General features: G+C 50.6%; 1 protein-coding gene across 7 annotated transcripts in view; it reads left to right on the forward strand.

The window, feature by feature from the left end:
- The window catches only part of ACD5 (Diacylglycerol kinase family protein), a 74,899-nt gene that overhangs the window by 13,034 nt on the left and 43,633 nt on the right, over window positions 1–18,232 (forward strand). For all 7 annotated transcript variants that reach the window (XM_087390537.1, XM_087390538.1, XM_087390539.1 and 4 more), the window contains 2 exons: window positions 15,908–16,376; window positions 16,717–16,819. In XM_087390537.1, the coding sequence (XP_087246663.1) occupies window positions 15,908–16,376; window positions 16,717–16,819 (572 nt within the window). The remainder of the gene's footprint in view (window positions 1–15,907; window positions 16,377–16,716; window positions 16,820–18,232) is intronic.

An 18,232-nucleotide genomic window follows, 5' to 3' on the forward strand; every position in this document is an offset into this window, starting at 1 on the left:
CCGCTAGAGTCGTCCGCCTCAGTTTTAGCAGATGGTGGAGTCCCAGGATCAGGCTAGTGGTTGAGAGCCCAGAGTCCCTCCTAGAGTTGATCCTTCTTGAGACCCCGGAAGGGGGCACACTTCGCCAGAGGGTGGAGATCTCCGGGTTACCAGGCCAGTGTCTTTGGTGCAGACAGATGGGTCACCTCGCCAGAGATTGCCCTTGTGGCCTCCCTCGTGCGCCTCCCCCCTCTCCTCCGCGGAGTAGGTAGAGTCAGCAGGCCCGAGTTTAGCACCCTCTCTTAGGCAAGAGCAGCAGGAGTCACAGACCCCATGGGTTACCCCCTCAGAAGGGAATTGGGCACAGGTTAAAAAGAGAAAGAAACCAAGCAAGTAGGCCCGCAAATGCCGCAGGCAGATGGCCAATCGCAGGGAGAGGGACAGGGTTGATCGAGAGGCCTCGAAGGAGGAACAACAGGAGCCACCTCCTCCAACGATAGGGGCCACCGTCCATCTAGCCGATCCTCCGGCTTCGAAGGTTCAGCCTCCACACCCAAGAGGTCCAGATGCGGCGATGGCGGAAGCCGTAGACGCAAAGCCGCAGACGCTAGCCCAATTAGGATCGCGGAGGAGCCGATCCAGAGCCCGACGAGCCTGATCAACAGGGGGGCCTGAGGTCGTCCTTTTCCCTCCTCCCCCTACCTCTCCCTCCCCAGACGCCTCCCCCTCCTCCTCTTCACTTCCCCTTCCCCCTCCCCCTCCAGGGTTCCCCCCGCCCCCTCCCCCCCCCTCAGCCCCCCCTTCTATGGTCCCTCTCACCACCCGTTCCCCTCCCTTTGTCCCCACGTCCCTACCCCTCTCTCTCTCGCTCCCCCTTCTCCACTTCGGTAGCATCTTCCGCTTCGACACCCTGGCCATCAGGTAAGAATGATGACGCCCCCTTCTGCTTCCTCATCGCAGCAGCAGGTCCGCTTAGAGAGGGATCCTGAGGGACGAGACTCGTCCTCCCCGTCAGTAGCTCCCAACCTCCAGCTTGGGCGTCTCTTACCACGGGACTTCTGGAGGTTAGGACCCTGGAACTATCTGGAGATTTTGGACTCATACCCTCTAACATTGGAGGTAACGCTCATGGTCCTTCAGCCTCAAAAGGGGGGTTTGATCAGTGCAATGGGATCTCAGACACACCCCGTTTGGAGATTTCCATTTGTCTCCACAGGGTTGGAGAAGTGGTCCCCGGAGGTGTTTGATGCTATTTTGGGTAATCAGATTACACTCATGATGGACGAGTGGATGGGACCACAGGGACTAGATCTTTCGTACGCCCATGGCGCGGAGGTGAACTTTCAGTGAAGCTTCACGTGCGAGGAGCCGGTGTGTGGTTTGGCAACAGGAGTTATCAAATTGTTGCTGGAGGCAAAGGTGGAGCAGGCACACTTTTGGCCCCTCCAGAAGTATGCGGAGTTGTTTGGGGTGGAAGCCTCCTTCATGATGAAGTGGGCACGGAAGATCGGTATTGAGCTGGTATCCACCCTTGTACAGTGCCGCACAGACACTGACTACTCGCCCTCTAAACCCCCAGCAAAATCACACAAGGCAGTCTTTCTAGGACAGGCACCCTCTCATAGGAGAGCCTTGTTCCCGACTCCCCCGTCCTCATGAGTTGGACCATAGTGAGTTGGAACATACACGGGCTCCACAACCGTGTTCGTAGCTAGCTGCAGTACTTGATACTCCGGTAGGAGCTGCAGAGGACAGTGGTAGGGTGGGCAGTGAACATCCTTATGATTCAGGAGCACATGTTTTCAGCTGCAGACATCAGATGATGCCATCACCTTCTCCCAGGGAGAGGTCCAGAGGAGTGGTCTACCGCAGTAGGACGGAGGGGAGGGGTCTGCATCTCCGTCTCACAGACGTTGGCTCCAGAGGTCTACGATTAGGGTGATCATTCCAAGACGGGTAGTTTGGATGGGAGTTCGGATGGGAGAGTCCAGGGTTGGGATCCTGAACGTGTATGCCCCAGCGTGTAGACAGCACCGCCTAGCCTTTTGGAGGAGGCTGTCAGAGTGTCTTTCGGATGTTGACTCCTGGATTGTTGGAGGTGACTTCAACAGCCTGGAGTTTGGGGAAGACAAGCAGGGCGGCGCCTCGTTCTCTGAGATGCCAGCAGCAGAGCGTAGCACCTGGGAGCAGTTCATTTTCATTATCAGTGGCAGACCTGTGGAGAGAGCCAGAGTTCAGCAGGAGTCCTGGTAGCCTTCTCTTCTCCTTTGGATAGAGGAGACACGATGGATTGCTAGAGAGATTAGACCGCTTCTATGTTGGGGATTAGGCACTACACAGAGGCGGATCTACCGGGACTTTGGCAGGTACCACGATGTCAGACCACTCTCCAGTGGTACTTCACTTGGATCAGCCCCGTCGAGGTCTCCCCCAGAAGGGGGTCCACATTCCAGAGGACCTCCGGCAAGACAAGGAGATTCAGCAGGTTATGGCAGGGATTTCAGAGCAGTCAGAGATGACACCGTGTGAGGGCTGGGCTGTGTGGGTGGCCGATGCGATTCAGAGGAGTAGTGAGGAGCTGCTGGCAGAGGCTCACACCCTTAGGCGGAGGAGGACCCTTCAAGAGAGACCTTGCCTCCATCGAGAGGCTCAGGGAGCAGGACCTAGTTTCTCAGTGGCTCAGTGATTGAGAGCGCTCGTCTCGAGCTTCAAGACATAGCGTTGCGGCGGGCTGAGTTCTCCTACCACTCCTCCCAGGCCCGATGGGTGCAGGAGGGGACAGGATGACAAACCAATTCTTTCATACCACTAGGCCTCGATCGACAGGCACACAGCTACAGCGTCTTCGAGACTTGCAGGGTATCATGCACATTGACCCGCAGGAGATGCTTGACATGACCACCGGTTTTAACAGCCAGCTCTTTCAGACGGAGAGGATGACCCCAGCTGGTCTTGTGGCCCGAGAGCTAGTTTGGGATCACGTTCCGACAGTAGTCTTGTAGGACTTATGCAGCAAACTTGAGGAGCCTTTCACAGATGAGGAGCTCTGGGAAGCCCTCAAGGCTCTCCCAACCCAGAAGTGCCCGGGTGAGGATGGCTTGACTCCGGCCTTCTTCCGGAACTTCTGGGAGATTATTTCCACCCCTTTCCGTTTAGCTTGCCAGGAGATTTTTGACATAGGCCTTCTCCCTCAGTCCTTGAGCAGGGGGTGGATTTGTTTGATCCCGAAAGGGGGAGATAGGTCAGATATCCGATAGTGGAGGCCAATCACTCTGCTTGATACTGCAAGATCCTCGCCAAGGTCTCGAGTTTGAGGTTACGGCCCCATCTTACCGACATCATCCATGACACACAGACTGGGTTTGTTTAGGAGCGCGGCATCTTGGACAACATCTTCACGTTCTGGGAGGCAGTGGATTGGTCCAGGGAGGAGTCACAGCTGCTGGCTGTCCTTCTCTTGGACTTTGAGAAGGCCTACAACAGGGTGGAGTGGTCTTTCCTGAAGGGCACTATGAGGAGATTGGGTTTTTCAGACGGATGGGTCAGAGGAGTTTCAGCGCTATATGCAGGGAGCTTTAGTCAGATGCTTATCGGAGGACACACAAGCGAGGCGTGTCGATCTGCCAGGGCTGCCCACGAGCTCCCTTCCTCTTCTTGTTTGTGGTGGAGGCTCTGGGCTACTATTTGAGATCACAGGTGGCGGGTCTCACAGGGTTGAGGCTCCCAATCAGACAAGAGGAGGAGCTCCTTGACTCGGAGTTTGCAGATGACACGGCCTTGTATGTTGAGGGCACCACAGCGAGTCTAGAGAGAATCAAAGGCGCCCTGGCTATCTATTGTGAGGCCTCACGGATACGGATCAATTGGACGAAATCCATAGGCTTCTTCACGGGCTTTGAGGAGACACAAGAGATCCGTGAGTGGGGGAGTGACTTTGGCTTTAAATGGACACCGAGGGGCCAGACAGTGAGATACCTCGGATGCTAGGTGGGTATTGACATCACAGTAGAGCAACAGATTGCCCCGGTCCTTGAGAGTGTTCGGCGCAAGCTTCTCTATTGGAGCTCGGCCAAACTCTCCCTTGCACGTCGCGCCTTCGTGGCAAACCAAGTCCTTCTTGCCACGGCCTGGTATATTGCCTCCTGCTGGTGCTTTCACAGAGGATGCATTGGGCAGCTCCGACGGTTGGTATGGAACTTCCTCTGGGTAGGTTCAGACGGCACCGGGAACACTAGGACCTGAGTAGAGATAAAGCCCGATACAGACTTGGTCATGGAAATGGATCAGTCGTGACAAAGGACTGAAGCCACTCTTCTCTAGGTAGAGACAGTGGTAGCGTCCCTGAATCTCGTAGTAGGCTGGACAAATACAAAGAAAATGCTCCTCTGTCTCAACCACCCCCAGCACACATAGTGTGCAGACCCGTTGCTCTTTGGGTATACCCGCTGCTCTCCCTTCCTCGATCCTTAGTTGGTGGGACGAAACCCGCATCTAACCAATGGCAAGCCTTAGTGCATGGGAGACTCGTCTATCCTCAAGATACTGTGGTCTGATAATGAATCCCTCCTCTGATACTCTTAGGAAGTGGTCGCGATAAAACTGGGTCTTGGTGGGGAGCTCCTGGTCCTCCCCCCGAGTCTGGGATGTGTGAAGCTGGAGGAGGTCTAACCGTATGATACGGTTGATCTCATCTCGCGGGATCGACTCAGGAGATGCATCCATGCTATATTGAAAGGGGGGAATCCTATCCATCTGGATACCGTGCATGGCAAGCCATGTAGATATGCGTGCATATGATGTGTTTGCCCTGGAAGTCATTTGGATGACTCTAGGGCCAACCTCGGAAGTCTCCAATGGGGTAAGTCTCAGACTCTGTGGATGAAAGTCACTGTCTGAAAGATGGCATCAACTTGGAGAGGTGTCATGGCAAACTCTGCCTGTACTATCTCATGTGGAACTGAGGGCTTACATCGGATCATCCTGGATCCCATCGTCACTTGTAGCCGCTCGAAGCTCCTCCACTCTATCCTCGGAAGATCACACCCCCAGAAAGGTGTTGCATACATGATAGTTGGCCGCACTAGTGTCAAAAAGCCAGCCCTTCATCGGTGGATCTTGGAAGTGCGTCTAGAAACACTACTGCTCTAGTCTAGCTAAAGCACTACGCCCTCGTGTGAGTCGTGCTTGGGCTGCATGTTTCATCGTGAAGATGGGTCTTGTGAAGACTGCTCCCAAATATGTGTATGACTGCACTGTCTCCACTGGTTCACCACGATAGGTGAAAGTAAGTCAGTCAGTCACTACTTCTGAGGTGTTGAAGATCATAAACTTAGTTTTCCCAAGGTTGACCGTCAGATCTCTCTCTCTGCAAAACACCTCTAAAGCCTCTAGATCTCTCTGCAGCCCCTCCATTGAAGAGGAAATACGGACTATATCATCAGCATATAACAATATCTGCATGAGGAGATCCCCTAGTAATAAGCCCTCGCCACCTAGGCGATCTATGAAAGATGTGATCTCATCAATGTAGAGTTCAAAGAGAGTCGGTGAACGAGGACAGCCCTGCTTCACCCCAATGGTGCTCTTGACCCAATCCGATAGACCGCCTGGGGCACGGACCTTGCCTCTGACTGACTCATATAAGCTCATCACACCCCAAATCAGCTTCTCCGGGATCTGCATCTCCTGTAGTCTCCTGATCATGCAGGATCGTGGAATAGTATCGAAGGCCTTTCGAAAGTCTACGAAGCATGTGTAGACTCTATGATGTCTGGACCTCACCCCCTCAATGATAGCCCTCAGAGTGAAAATGTGGTCTAGAGTAGAGTGTTGCCTCCTGAATCCTGCCTGCCCTAGTGCTCGCTGCCCCATGCCTCTGTATGACTGTTGATATCTCTCTCTAGTACCGATCCATAGATCTTGCTAGTGTGTGGCCAATCATGAGGGTGCGATAGTTCTCGGTGTCCATGAGGTCTCCTACTTTGTGTATCGGTACGATAATAGTGGTGCTCCATGTTGGTGGGAAGCCGTGACAAACTGCAAGGTTAAACATACGTGCAAGGATTGGTGCTAGGACCTCCTGCCCATGTGCGAAGTGCTTTGTTTGAAGGCCTTCGTGATCCTGTGCTTTCCGGTTGTGGAGCTGACGAAGTGCAGCCTGCACATTCTGCGTAGTGAATAGATGACAGGTAGTGGGCGTGGGACATCATATAAGGAGCATGCGTAAGTGTGCCACACGCTCGGATTGGTGATGGGGATGGGTGGCTTCCTTTTCACGAGGAATCCCCACCCAGTGGTTGGGTCTCCTCTGCGAAGGAAGGCTCGTCTCTTGTGGTGTGTCAACCGCTAAAAGATCCTGTGTGCCCCATGTGATGTCAATTGACCCAAGGTTCGCTCCTGTGTGAGGTGGGCTCGCATCTCTCTGCACTCATCATCAAACTAGGGTTTTTGAGGCATCTTTCCATCTCGTACGCGTGAAGATTGGGTCGTAGGAAAGGATCTGGTGGCAGCATTTTGTATCACTGTGACAAGGGTGGCTGAGGGGTGGGCGAGGTCTAAATCAGCCTCCACTAAGGCTGGAAGCTCTCTGGCAAGTGACACACATACACTGGATCAAGGGCACGGTCAAAGTGGATGTGGGTACGGGTAGCGGTAGGAACTCTCTCTGTGCCTGGTGTAGTAGCAAGAACATCGAAGGCCAGATATGAGTGGTCGGCTCCAAGTGGGGGGTGGGGTATGGTGAGGTCATGTATCTGTGAGACAAAAGCCAATGGGCCCAGTAGGTAGTCCATTGTGCTAGTCTGGCCTCCATGTGGGAAGCATGTGAATCCCTCAAATGATGGCCATCTTTGAAGGCCATTGTAGATGATGAGGTCGTGGACAGCTCCCAACTCAAGCAATTGTCACCCGTATGCTGTCACATGTGAAGTATCTGCAGAAAGTCTCTGAATCCCAAGTTCTACTGCATCTAACTCTGGCATCGTGTGGGGATCTCTCTCATATGTGAGGTCGAGTAAGCCCACTTGCCTGTCCCTCGTCCTTGCATTGAAATCCCCCAGAAGGAGGGTGTCTCCCTGTCTGGAGAACTCTATGATATAATCATGTATCGTCTCATAAGGGCTGTGCCCCTCTATAGTGACGTGCTTGTTCCTCTCTCCACAGATATGAGTGGTCTCAAGTGTGTTTTGGAAAGGATAGCTACACCTCCAGAGCCTCGTACTCCACTATCTCTCCTCATTTATCTCCTATGAGCAGACTCCCAGGTGTACCTGTCACTGTGGGCAGCCCTCTCTCTAGGCTCTCATGTGTCTCAGTGTAGAAGATGATGTCTCTACCTGTGTATGTCTCCGAGAAGCCACCTGGGTCGGACCAAAGTGTACCATTACAGTTCCATACAGCCATACTCAGCTTGTTTTGTGCACTCTTCTCCCGGCTCTGACACTGTCATAGTTCACCCTCTTCCTTCTCCCCTTCTCCCTTGTCAGCTCTGTCAACTCTTTCTTGAATAATCACTTTGCCATCCCTGTAGGCAGCCCATTTCCCTGCATCTCTTGCTGCCATAATCTGTATCATCCCTTCTCTCCGATGCTCCTGCTGCAACAGCGTGAGATCGTCATCCAAAAATACTCTGGTTCCTTTCAGGGTTGCCCTCATGCTCATGAGAGTGGACCTGTCCATAGCTGTTCGTAGTTTCATTACAAGTGGTCTTGCTGGAGCTTCAACTTTACCAACCCTCCATGCTGTCTCCGCATGTAAGGTTGACTCCCATTTTGGTGAACAAGGTCTCGGCATTGGACATAGGGGTGTCTCCAACTGTTAGGCCTCTGATCAGGACATTCAAGGTCTTGCTGCTCCTTTTCTCTTCCTCCAGGGCTTCAGAGATGAACTCTTTCTTGGGGGCTGCTGCACCCTTCTTACCCACATTCTTCCATTCTAGTATATCTGTGTTACCTTTAGTGATTTGCTGTGTGAACTCAGCATGCTTCCCTTGTATGGTCGTCTGTAGCGCTGCCATTTCCTTCTTAAGCTTCTCATTCTCGGCTCTCATCTCTTCCATTGCCTTGCATGTACCTTCTGGTATCCTCTGCATATCCCTCAATTGCTGTAATTCTGTCCCCATGGCCTGCATTTTGTCCTTGAGGTTGACCTTCTCATCTTCCCAAGTCTCCTTCTCCTTTTCCCATTCGTCCTTCTTCCCTTTCTCCTTCTGCCATTCTTCTTGCATATGCCCCCCTTGCTTCTTGATTTCATTTAGGATCTTGTCAATGTGTGTCTTTTCTGCCATCAATGCCACATTAGTGGTCTCGAGGCTATCAACCTTTTCGATCAAGGCCAAGCAAATTTTGCTGAGGTGGGTCAATACCTCGGAGGTATCCTTGGGGGGTGTTCCTACCATGTACACTTGCATCACATTTTTGAGAGCCTTAACATAGCTCCGTGTCGTCATGTTTAGACAGTTGATTTGCTGGTCTTTTTATCCTGTGGCTGGAAGAAGTCAGTGATAGGCCGCTAGGTGTCCTCATGCTGTGTGTGCTGCTCGTGTCACCGTGCTCGGAGAGAGGTATCTCGGTGGCGAGTCATCTCATGTAAGAAAGCGGCTAGGCATCGCTGATCTGGGAACTGCAGCATGTGTGGGAGGGAGCCGAATCCATCGCGGAAGAGGTAGTGGTACCGGCCTCGAATGGCATAATAGATAGGACATCTGAAAGCAAAGTGCTCCTCCGACTCGATCTCCTGCAAATCGCAGAGTGGGCAAAGGCGGTCCTCTCGTGGGATACCCTCTGCGCGTCCGCTCTCGATCCGTAATCGGTGTGATGAGACCCTAAACTGACCGAGGGAGATCCGGAGGGCATGTGGTAGATGAAGCTGTGTGTAACCCGGAGGTGTGATGAAGCCCTCCTGTGAGATCTGGAGGCAGTGTCGGCGGTAGAAGTCGAGCTTCACAGGAAGCTCAGAGTGAAGAAACCATGTCCGCCAGGTGTGGACCTTAGCAGATCCGCTCGAATGAGCCGGTTGACCTCCTGCTTAGTGGGGGAGAGGGGAGATGGTGGAGCATCGAGGCCGTACTGAAAAGAAGGCAACCGGTCTAAGTCGAGGCCCAGTCGGGTGAACCAACTGGAAAGACGACTATACCAACATCACTGGTCCCCATCAACGGATAAGGCCATAGAGGAGGATAGGTCTAGCGAAGGTAGGCGGAGGCGACCGTCGGCGGAGGAGCTGAAATCCTTGACTCTGTGGAGATAGGTGATAGCCTGAAAAGCCGCATCAAGCTGTAGGGGTGAGGCGCTGAACTCTGCTAGAAGAGAGAGAGAGAGAGAGAGAGAGAGAGAAGAAAGAAAGAAAGTTTATTAAAGTCTTCGGAAGATCGATGGCTCTATGAGATTGTGAAAAACCTGATACAATGAGCTGTGGTAGTGGAGCTACTAAACGAGCATCCACACCAATGCAGAATGCAAAAAATGCAAAATGGTAGTACTAAATTATAAGTACAACATAGTCATATCTCGACTGTATATATCAATCAATCTCAGCATCATCGTTGACATCATCATAACCATCATCATCATCATCATCAGTAGCAGGACATCAAGATGGATGAGGCTGTGGAGGTGGAGGCATGAGGTCAGAAATAGAGCGTTGTCACCCCCCCCAAGGGTGCAGTCCTGGTACGTCTCCTAGTCGTAGCTCTGCGTCTAACCAAGGCCACTGTGACCCCCGTCGGTCGGGCTCCGATCCTAAACAAGGAGGGGATGTCCCCAAGTATGATCTGTGAGTCAACCCTCTGTCTGAGTTGTTGGGTCACAGCGGAGGTCACGGTCACATCGAGGTCTCGCCTCGTGGGGGTCTATGTGATCTGCCTGAAAGAACTCTGTGATAGAGCTCTGAGAGGTATTAGTCGGGGGAGAAGTTTGCTCCTGTCTCCGTGCTCGGAGTATCCTATCTCGGTGTCTGAGCACCTCATGAATGAAACTGGCCAAGCATCGCTGGTCTAGGTAGGAGAGGAAACGGCCAAAACCCCATAACTATCTCTGAAGAGGCAGTAGAAATGCCCATGGATCTCATAGTAAATAGGGCATCTGAATATGAAATGGTCCTCTGTCTCAACCTCTTGCATGTTACACAGTGTGCATATGCGCCTCTCCCTGGGTAACTGCTCTGCTTTGACGCTCTCAGAAGAGATCTGGAACTGCCCAAGAGAGATCCTCGGCGAGTGGGGTAGGTGAATTTGTGTGTACCTTGGTGGATCAATGAAACCCTTTGCTGTGATATGTAAGAAGTGATCTCTATAGAAGCCCAGCTTCACTAGAAGATCACTCGAGCTCAACCAAGTCCGGAATGTGTGTAGCTATAGATCCTCATTGATAACTTGGTTGACCTCGTGTGATAGGAGGGGAGAGAAAGGAGCATCCATGCTGTACTGGAAAGGAGGTAGTCTGTCCATGTGGAGCCCTAGTCATGCAAACCATCTCTCTGTGCGTGCATACCAACACCTCTGGTCTCCCCCTACTACAAGTGCCATAGAAGAGGACAGTGCTAGCCATGGTATCCTGCTACGCTCGGATGTGTAATCCCCATACTCTGTGACTCAGTACAGATACGTAATGACCTGAAATGCAACATCTAGCTGTAATGGGGGTGACCCCAACTCCACCAGGATGATTTGGTGAGGGACGGATGGCTTACCACGGATCATCCGTGATAACATGAGAACCTGTAGCCGCTCCACCTTGGCCCACTCTGTATCCGATAAGTCTGGCCTCCAACATGGACTGCCATACATCCTTGGTGGGTAGACCAAGGAGTCAAAAAGCAACCCTTTGGTCCGGGGATCTTGAAAGTGAGAGCAGAAGCAGTGCCTCTCTAGTCTAGCCAATGAAGCATATCCTCTGCTTAGGCGTGCATGCATCGCGGGTCTCATAGTGAAGATGGGTGTGGAAAAGACGACCCCAAGATAGGTGTATGATGAAACTACCTCAAAAGGGGACCCATCAAATGTAAAAAGCTCATTGCGCATGACGGCTCGAGATGTATTGAAGATCATAACCTTGGTTTTACCCAAGTTGACCTTCAAATCATGAGACTCACAAAAGGACTGTAGTGCGTCAAGGTGTCTCTGGAGCCCCTCTGCTGAGGAAGTCAAGAGAGCCACGTCATCTGCGTAAAGCAATATCTGGATCAACATGCCCGCGAGAGAGCAACCTACCCCACCTTGTGCCTACATCACTGTCTCAAGCTCGTCGATGTAGAGGCCAAACAAGGTAGGTGATAATGGGCACCCTTGTTTGACCCCGATAGTGCTCATGATCTCGTCTGTCCATCCAGATCTTGTCCGGACTTTGCCTGAAACTTGCTCATAAAGTGCCATGACAGCCCAAATGATCTCCTGGTCATAACCCAAATCCTGTAGGCGACATATGAGGTGGGCTCTCGGAACAGTATCAAATGCCTTGCGGAAATCCACAAAGCAACAGTAAACCCTCTGCTTCTGTGCCCTCGCTTCCTCGATGATACATCTGAGCGCGAAAACATGGTCCATGGTCCCATGATCTCGTCTGAAACCAGCCTGACCCGCTGCTCTGAGTCCTCGACACTCTGCAAATCTGCTGACCTCAGAATCAAGTACTGATGCATAAATCTTGGACATGACATGTCCAATCATAATGGTCTTGTAGTTCTCTGGGTTCATGGGATCCCTTGCCTTGTGGATGGGTGAGATAGTGTTGATGGTCCAGGTGTGTGGAAACCCCAAGCAAACAGCTTCATTAAATAACTTGGCTAAGATCGGGGCTAGGAGGTTAATCCCATATGCAATGAACTCAGTGCATAGTCCCTCGTGATCCTTCGCTCGGCCATTATGAAGTTTCATTACGGCATCCTTTACCCCCCCCCTCCCCCCCCTAGTAAAGAGGGTGCATGATGTGGGGCGTGGCATATGTGATAGGTTAGGGGTTGGCTGATTTGGGATATCAACAGAGCTTGCGTGCATAACTAGACCATACCTGAGTGTCAGTGAGTGGTGGGGGGGACTGTCCCTCTAGAAATCTCTGCTAGAAGTCCTTTGAGTTGTTAATGAACAGAATGTTCAGTAGCTCCTTCTTGTTCCGACATACGAAGTCAAGTTTCTTCCTGCGTACCAGACGACGGTACTCGCGTAACGGTACTCGCGTAACGTCTCTTGTTTTCTTGGAAGGCTGTTTTTTGTTTCGAATCTAAGCTGACGACGTAAAGCCTTACACTCATCATCGTACCAGCTATTACAAGGTACGGTCCCAGGTTGTGATGGGCGGGTGGAGCGAGTGGTGTGGGGGAAGGCGTGAAGAGCGGCCTCGTGAAGTGAGCGAGTGACAAGGGCAGCATGATCCTCTAAAAGGGGTATAAAGTCAATGTATGCGAGAAGTATGTACAGACGGCCAGAGTAAGTAGGTGAGTGATCGCGATGAAAGCGTATATCATGGTAAGTGGAATAAGAACTCAACGGGGTAGAAAGTGCTGTGCGGCGGGGGGTAGAAATGCTAAAGAAAAGATATGCATGATCAGCCCCTAGAGGGAGAGGTGCTACGGTAAAGTCAGTGATGCGAGATGTGAAGGCAGGGGATCCCATGATGTAGTCCACAACACTGGAGCCACCCCCATGTGGAAAGCAAGTGAAGCCACCTGAAGCGGGCCATCTATCAAGACCATTATAGATAATGAGATCATGCATCCTGCCGAGGTCTAATACGGCTTGCCCATAAGATGTGAGCGGTCCTCGTCTGTTAGCCGAAACTGGTAGCATACCTGTCTCCTCAAGGTCAGTGTCTGGCAATAGAGTGGAATCATCTTTGAAGTTGAGGAGTGGTGCCTGACGAGCGCCTCTGTCCTCGCGTTGAAGTCCCCAACTAGGAGGACTTCCTCGCGGCTAGAGAAGTCAACAATGGATTGATAAAGAGCAGAAAATGGTGATGTCTCATCCTCCCCTTGAATATCTCTGGCAAAGCGGGAGGTCTAGGGGGGGAAGTAGCAAACCGCAATAAACATATCCTGGCTATCCATGTGTCGAATCCGGATCCAGAGAAACCTGGAGTGTGGATCTCTCTGCTCCATTGAGATGGCCCCCAAAAGTGTGGATCTGTAAAGGATTGCAACTCCTCCTGACCCTCGAACCCCTCTTGTATCCCTCGTCTCATCTCTGTAGGTAGACTCCCATGTATACCCGTTGACTACTGGTAGTGGGCGCTCTGGGCTCTGATGTGTCTCTGTGTAAAAGACTATGTTGTGACCTGCATAGGATTCTGAGAAGTTCCCTGGTTTTGACCATAAGGTACCATTACAGTTCCAGATGGTACAGGATAGGGTCTCAGATGTCTGGGTCTTATAGACTCCGCCTCCCTATGCGGGAGGAGAGGTGGGTGCTAGACGGAGGCATGTAAGGAGTCGTCCATCTTGTACTATTGCCCACTTCCCCTCCTTGCGGGCCTGATCGCGTTGCTGCAATAGAAAACGCCTCTCCTCAACCTATAGTGGAGTGAGGTTCTCATCCATGGAGATCGCTGGCTGGTCTCATAAGGCTGACCTATGATGTAAAGTCGAGAGTTGTGCCTGGGTGTCATGGAACCGTATGATAAGGGGCTGCTAACCCGCCATGCTCTCTCAATCCTATGCTTAGTCGCTCCTAGGGTAGTGGTCACGAAGGCCTGTGCATCTGCCATCGGTGTAGCCTCAGTGTGGGGAATCCCACGTACTCTGATGTTGAGACTCGAGAGCCTTGTTGGTTCTCTGCTGCTTCTCCAGGAGGGGAGCCGAAACGATTACCCTTGCATGTTCCCGTTTGGCTACGTCGATCCATCTGGACGTCTCCTCAATGGCATATTGCATGCTTGCAATCTGTGCCTCCACAACTAGGGTGCTCCCTGGGACTATACGTATAGGAGTGGCCTCTTATCGGAGTTGTGAGATCTCCTGTCTGAGCCCTTGAATAAGGTCAGCCTGGTCTCGGATAGCTGAGATTGCTCCTGTATGAGATGTGCTTGCTCCTGGGTGAAGCGTGTTTGCTCCTGTGCAAAGCGTGACAGCTCCCTCTTGCGCTCTTGGATGCTCTGGACCTCCATCAACAAGTACTCCCAAGCCTCTGATGGGTCAGCTCGTCCGTGCTCCAACGGAAATTGAAAGGATTGTGGCCTAGAGGTGTGAGGATGTTACTGGAGGCTGGGTGATGATTGGGTGAGATGGGTGTGGTATGGAGATGATAGTGGTCTGGAGGAGGCGATCTCAGCAGGAAATGGGATCGTGGGCTGACTGAGAGGCAGAGGGGAGAAGAAGGTTGAGTAGTGCGGAACAGTGTATGACCCCTCCAAAGTAAGTGTCATAATCAGAGAGAGAACTGTAGCGAGAGAGGAAGGGAGAGATGGTGTCAGTGGCAACCCCTCTATCCTAGGGGAGGGTGGAGCAAACGATGTCATGGGTAGGGGTATCTCAGAGCTAGTAGCTGTAACTGTAGAGGCTGTGAGCGTAAGTGGAGCTGAAAGTGTAGCTGAAACTGGAACTAGAGCTGACGCTGAAGTTGAAGCTGAGGCTGAGGATGAGGATGTAGTTGAGACCGAGGCTGAGACTGAAACTGAAACTGAAGCTGAAGCTGTGGCTGAAGTTGAGGCCGAGGTGGGTCCCGCCTTTGCTTTGCTGTCCGCTCCGAGTCCACTGTGGTTGTAGCCTGTGTTAACATCTTCGAGTTTCAATTGTGTTTGTTTCTTGGCTTTGTTGTCGTCTTTCTTGGTGGCTTTATCCGTATCCTTGCCACCTTTCCCCATTTCGTATGACAGACCTGTGTGTAGGACTTAGTCTTTTTGCAGGGGCGGGAGTGGGAGTGGGAGCATGTACCCCCCCCCTCATGACGAGAGAACCCCCAGGGGGTTGAAACGAGGCTGTAGGTCGGGGTGGGGGAGGGGTTGTAGGAGGGTATAGGCGGGGAGGGCTGAAGGGGTGAAGCCAAGAGGGAGGGAGGGTGGCGAGGCTAGGTGGGGAGCCAAGAGGGAGGGAGCGTGGAAGAAGGAGGGTGGAGCAGAAGCGGGGAGAGAAGGCAGCGAGCGGGGGAGCTGAAGGCGGGGAGGCAGCGGAGGGAGGGAGCTGCAGGCGGGGAGGGAGCTGCAAGAGGGGCGGGGCTGCAGGCGAGGAGCTGCAGGAGGGCGGGGCAGTAGGCGCGGAGGGGCAGCGGGGCTGCAGACGGGTGGGGGAGCAGGAGCGGAAGGGCGGAGGGGTTGCAGGCAGAGCTGTAGGCGGGGCCGCAGGAGCAAAGGAGCAGCAGGGGAGGAGCGGGATTGGAGGCAGCGGGCGGAGGAGGGAGCTGCGGGGAGGGAGCTGCGCGGAGGGGGGAGCTGAGGGGAGGAGGCAGCGGGCGGAGGAGGGAGCTGCAGGAGAGAGAGAGAGATGATATGATATGATTGTATTAAAGTCCGCGTGAGACCCTTCAGGATCTATGGATTGGTGATCACTCTTAACTAATAGTGATCTCTTACATCCAGTGAAGAGAAAAATCTTATAGCTATGTCATGTAGTGAGTACTTGTTGGGCTAGCTTGCGAGTTAGACCCAGTACCTTGTTGCGATGTTCTAAAATCTCTTTTAAGTAGCTTCCTAGCTTTTGGCTGGCAGCTCCAGCAGATTCTTTAGGTCTGTGCTTTCCCCATAGCCTTCTCTGATGTGTGCGCATGCTCTTCATCTGAGAGAGAGAGAGAGAGAGGTCTTTATTTGAGCCATGTTCCTAGCCTCTTGGCAGATCCTTATTGCTGGAATTAAAATTTGGAAGTATGTGGATTCCTAATTTGCAGCCATTTTTTTCAAAGCAGTAAAAAAACATCATGTTGACATAATTGTATTTGGATTGTTCATTTGCGATTTTCGTTTTGTTGTACTGCATATTCTTTATTTGATTATCCTGAGTTATATTCTGTCAGGGTGGGGATGGCCTGTTTAATGAGGTTCTGAATGGACTTCTTCTACGACGACATAGAGCTAGGTACCCCCCTAAGCCTCAGGATATCCAAAAAGCACATCAGGGCAACGATTATTTGGGCCGTTCTCGAGATTCCAAGTTGGAATCAGAAAAGAGGGAAAGTGAACGAACTTCAATGGCACGTGCTGAAGAAAATGAAAAAGTTGACATGGTGACGCTGCCAGTTTCTGCAGATCTTCATCCGCTTTTGAAGGATTTAACAGTAGAAGATACCAGCTTGAATAGATCTAACACAGCGTCCGTTTACAGTCTACTCTGTGGATCTGAAAATGATGACAGTGGATCCTTCAAGACGACTGAGTCATCCTCCTGTGCAACTGCCAGGACTTCTGGTTCTGAATTTTCTAATAGATATGAATCCATTCAATTCAAAGAAGGTGGATTTGTCATTCCTTCTTTTGATTCAACAAGTAAGAACCAACAGAACGTTGATCCCATATTATGCAAGAAACTTTGGTGTTTCTGTTTCTCAAATGCACTGTATGGAATGCTGAAAATGACTCTATCTGCTTGTGAAGCTTTGTCCTGAAAAATGAGAAGTGAGAATATACTGCCATGTGCTCTTTGAAAGGAATTTTGTCTCTCTTTTCTGTTTTTGGATAAGCAAGCAAGTAGATGAAGATTCAGTTGCTGTAAAGAGACTCAGTTCAGTGTGTCTGTCAAGCAAGGACTATTGACAAGGGAATGATTAGCTGTTCTTGATATACTGTACTTTTGGAATATATCTGAGAAGGCACTGGATGCGTGCAGGTAGACCGGATTGCATCTCGTCAATTTCTGGATTTGTATTTCCCAATCCAAAATTTAGACTTGGCATTATCCCTGCTGGATCGACTGATTCAATAGCTGTCAGGTACAATAAAACGAGCCTTTGAGGTTTCATTGAATTTTAGAATTGCAAGTAGATTCTCTTAAAGAAAATTGTAACCACTGTTAAACACAACAAAGTTTGTGTCTTGCCGTCTGGCACACAGCCAAGCTTTTGGAACCCTCTTATGTTATATATAGTTTTTGTATTTACTATCTCAAAAGGCCAAAGAATTATGAAGTAAACATGATTTCACTTTATTCCAAGTTGTAGCTGCAAACAAATTGAGTGGAAGCTTTAGGACAATCATGTACAATGCCTCATTAATTGCTGAAGTAAGAGGACATGGACAGTGTGTATACATGCTAAAAGAAAATGCACTATGTGTTGTATTTTTAGAGGATAAGTTTTGGCATGTTTCTGAATTCATCTAGATATATGCTTCTGCCGTATTAGCGGCCATGCAAATTTCACCTTGTGACGTTTTCATCCATGTTGCGACCTGCTGATATTGCGATAAATTCATTCTATTTTAAGTGGTGTGTTGCCCTATCAGCTTGATGGTCTAAGCATTTTTTGCTTGGATGCTCGTTTGGGAGAGACTAAAATGAAATCATATAGTCTTCACAAGCAGTCGTAGCTTGAATGAAGAGAATGGGGACTACTTTTTGATTAGCCTTTTCCTTTAGTGCTAACCTTTGTCATGGCTGAGTCTGCCCTTCACCTCTGTATCGCTGACATAAACTCGGTACGAAGACCTTTGTATAAATCGATGTTCATGTATGTCTGGGTGTGTGGATTGTATGTGTGAGAGCATATGTTTATACTATGGTCTACAGCCACTGTTGGGCGCTGATGATGTCAGTGGGGATGTCATAGTAGCTAGTCCCTGCTATGCGTGATGGAGTTTATGGTTTTCAATCTATGAGTGACTATCGTGAGATTAAAACTGCACTATGTGTTGTATTTTTAGAGGATGAGTTTGGTCATGTTCCTAAAGGAAAGGCACATTCAACTATAGTAGAACGCCTATTGATGCTCATTATACTATGTGGATCTTGTTTGTGAAGACCTTGATTTTACTGCCTTCAAGTTCTAATCTTCAGGACTTGTAGAGAGCACTCATGTACTGCTTGCTGCCTTGAACAGCTATCAGTGTGATGATGCACGTTTGTCTAAGTCAGCTTTGATAGCTGGTCTTGGTCTTCAACATAGAAGATACAATACCATTATTTAGAAGCTTTTCTTTCCAACATGACTTTCCATGATGAGCAGTGCCATCGGCTTGCTAGTCGGTATGTAGCACCAAGTCTATATTGAAATCAGGTAGCAAGACACAATGTCACATGTGGGATCTTGTTCACTTTGGGCATTAGCTGCCATAATAGCTAGGGAGGTACACTTTGGAATTTTTTTCTAGAGGTACCAAAACTATTTCAAATACCAACTTATTCTACT

This window comes from Dipteris shenzhenensis, chromosome 19, assembly GCF_047967505.1.
Source record: "Dipteris shenzhenensis isolate YYH24624 ecotype China chromosome 19, Dip_SZ_1.0, whole genome shotgun sequence".
NCBI classification, from domain to species: domain Eukaryota; kingdom Viridiplantae; phylum Streptophyta; class Polypodiopsida; order Gleicheniales; family Dipteridaceae; genus Dipteris; species Dipteris shenzhenensis.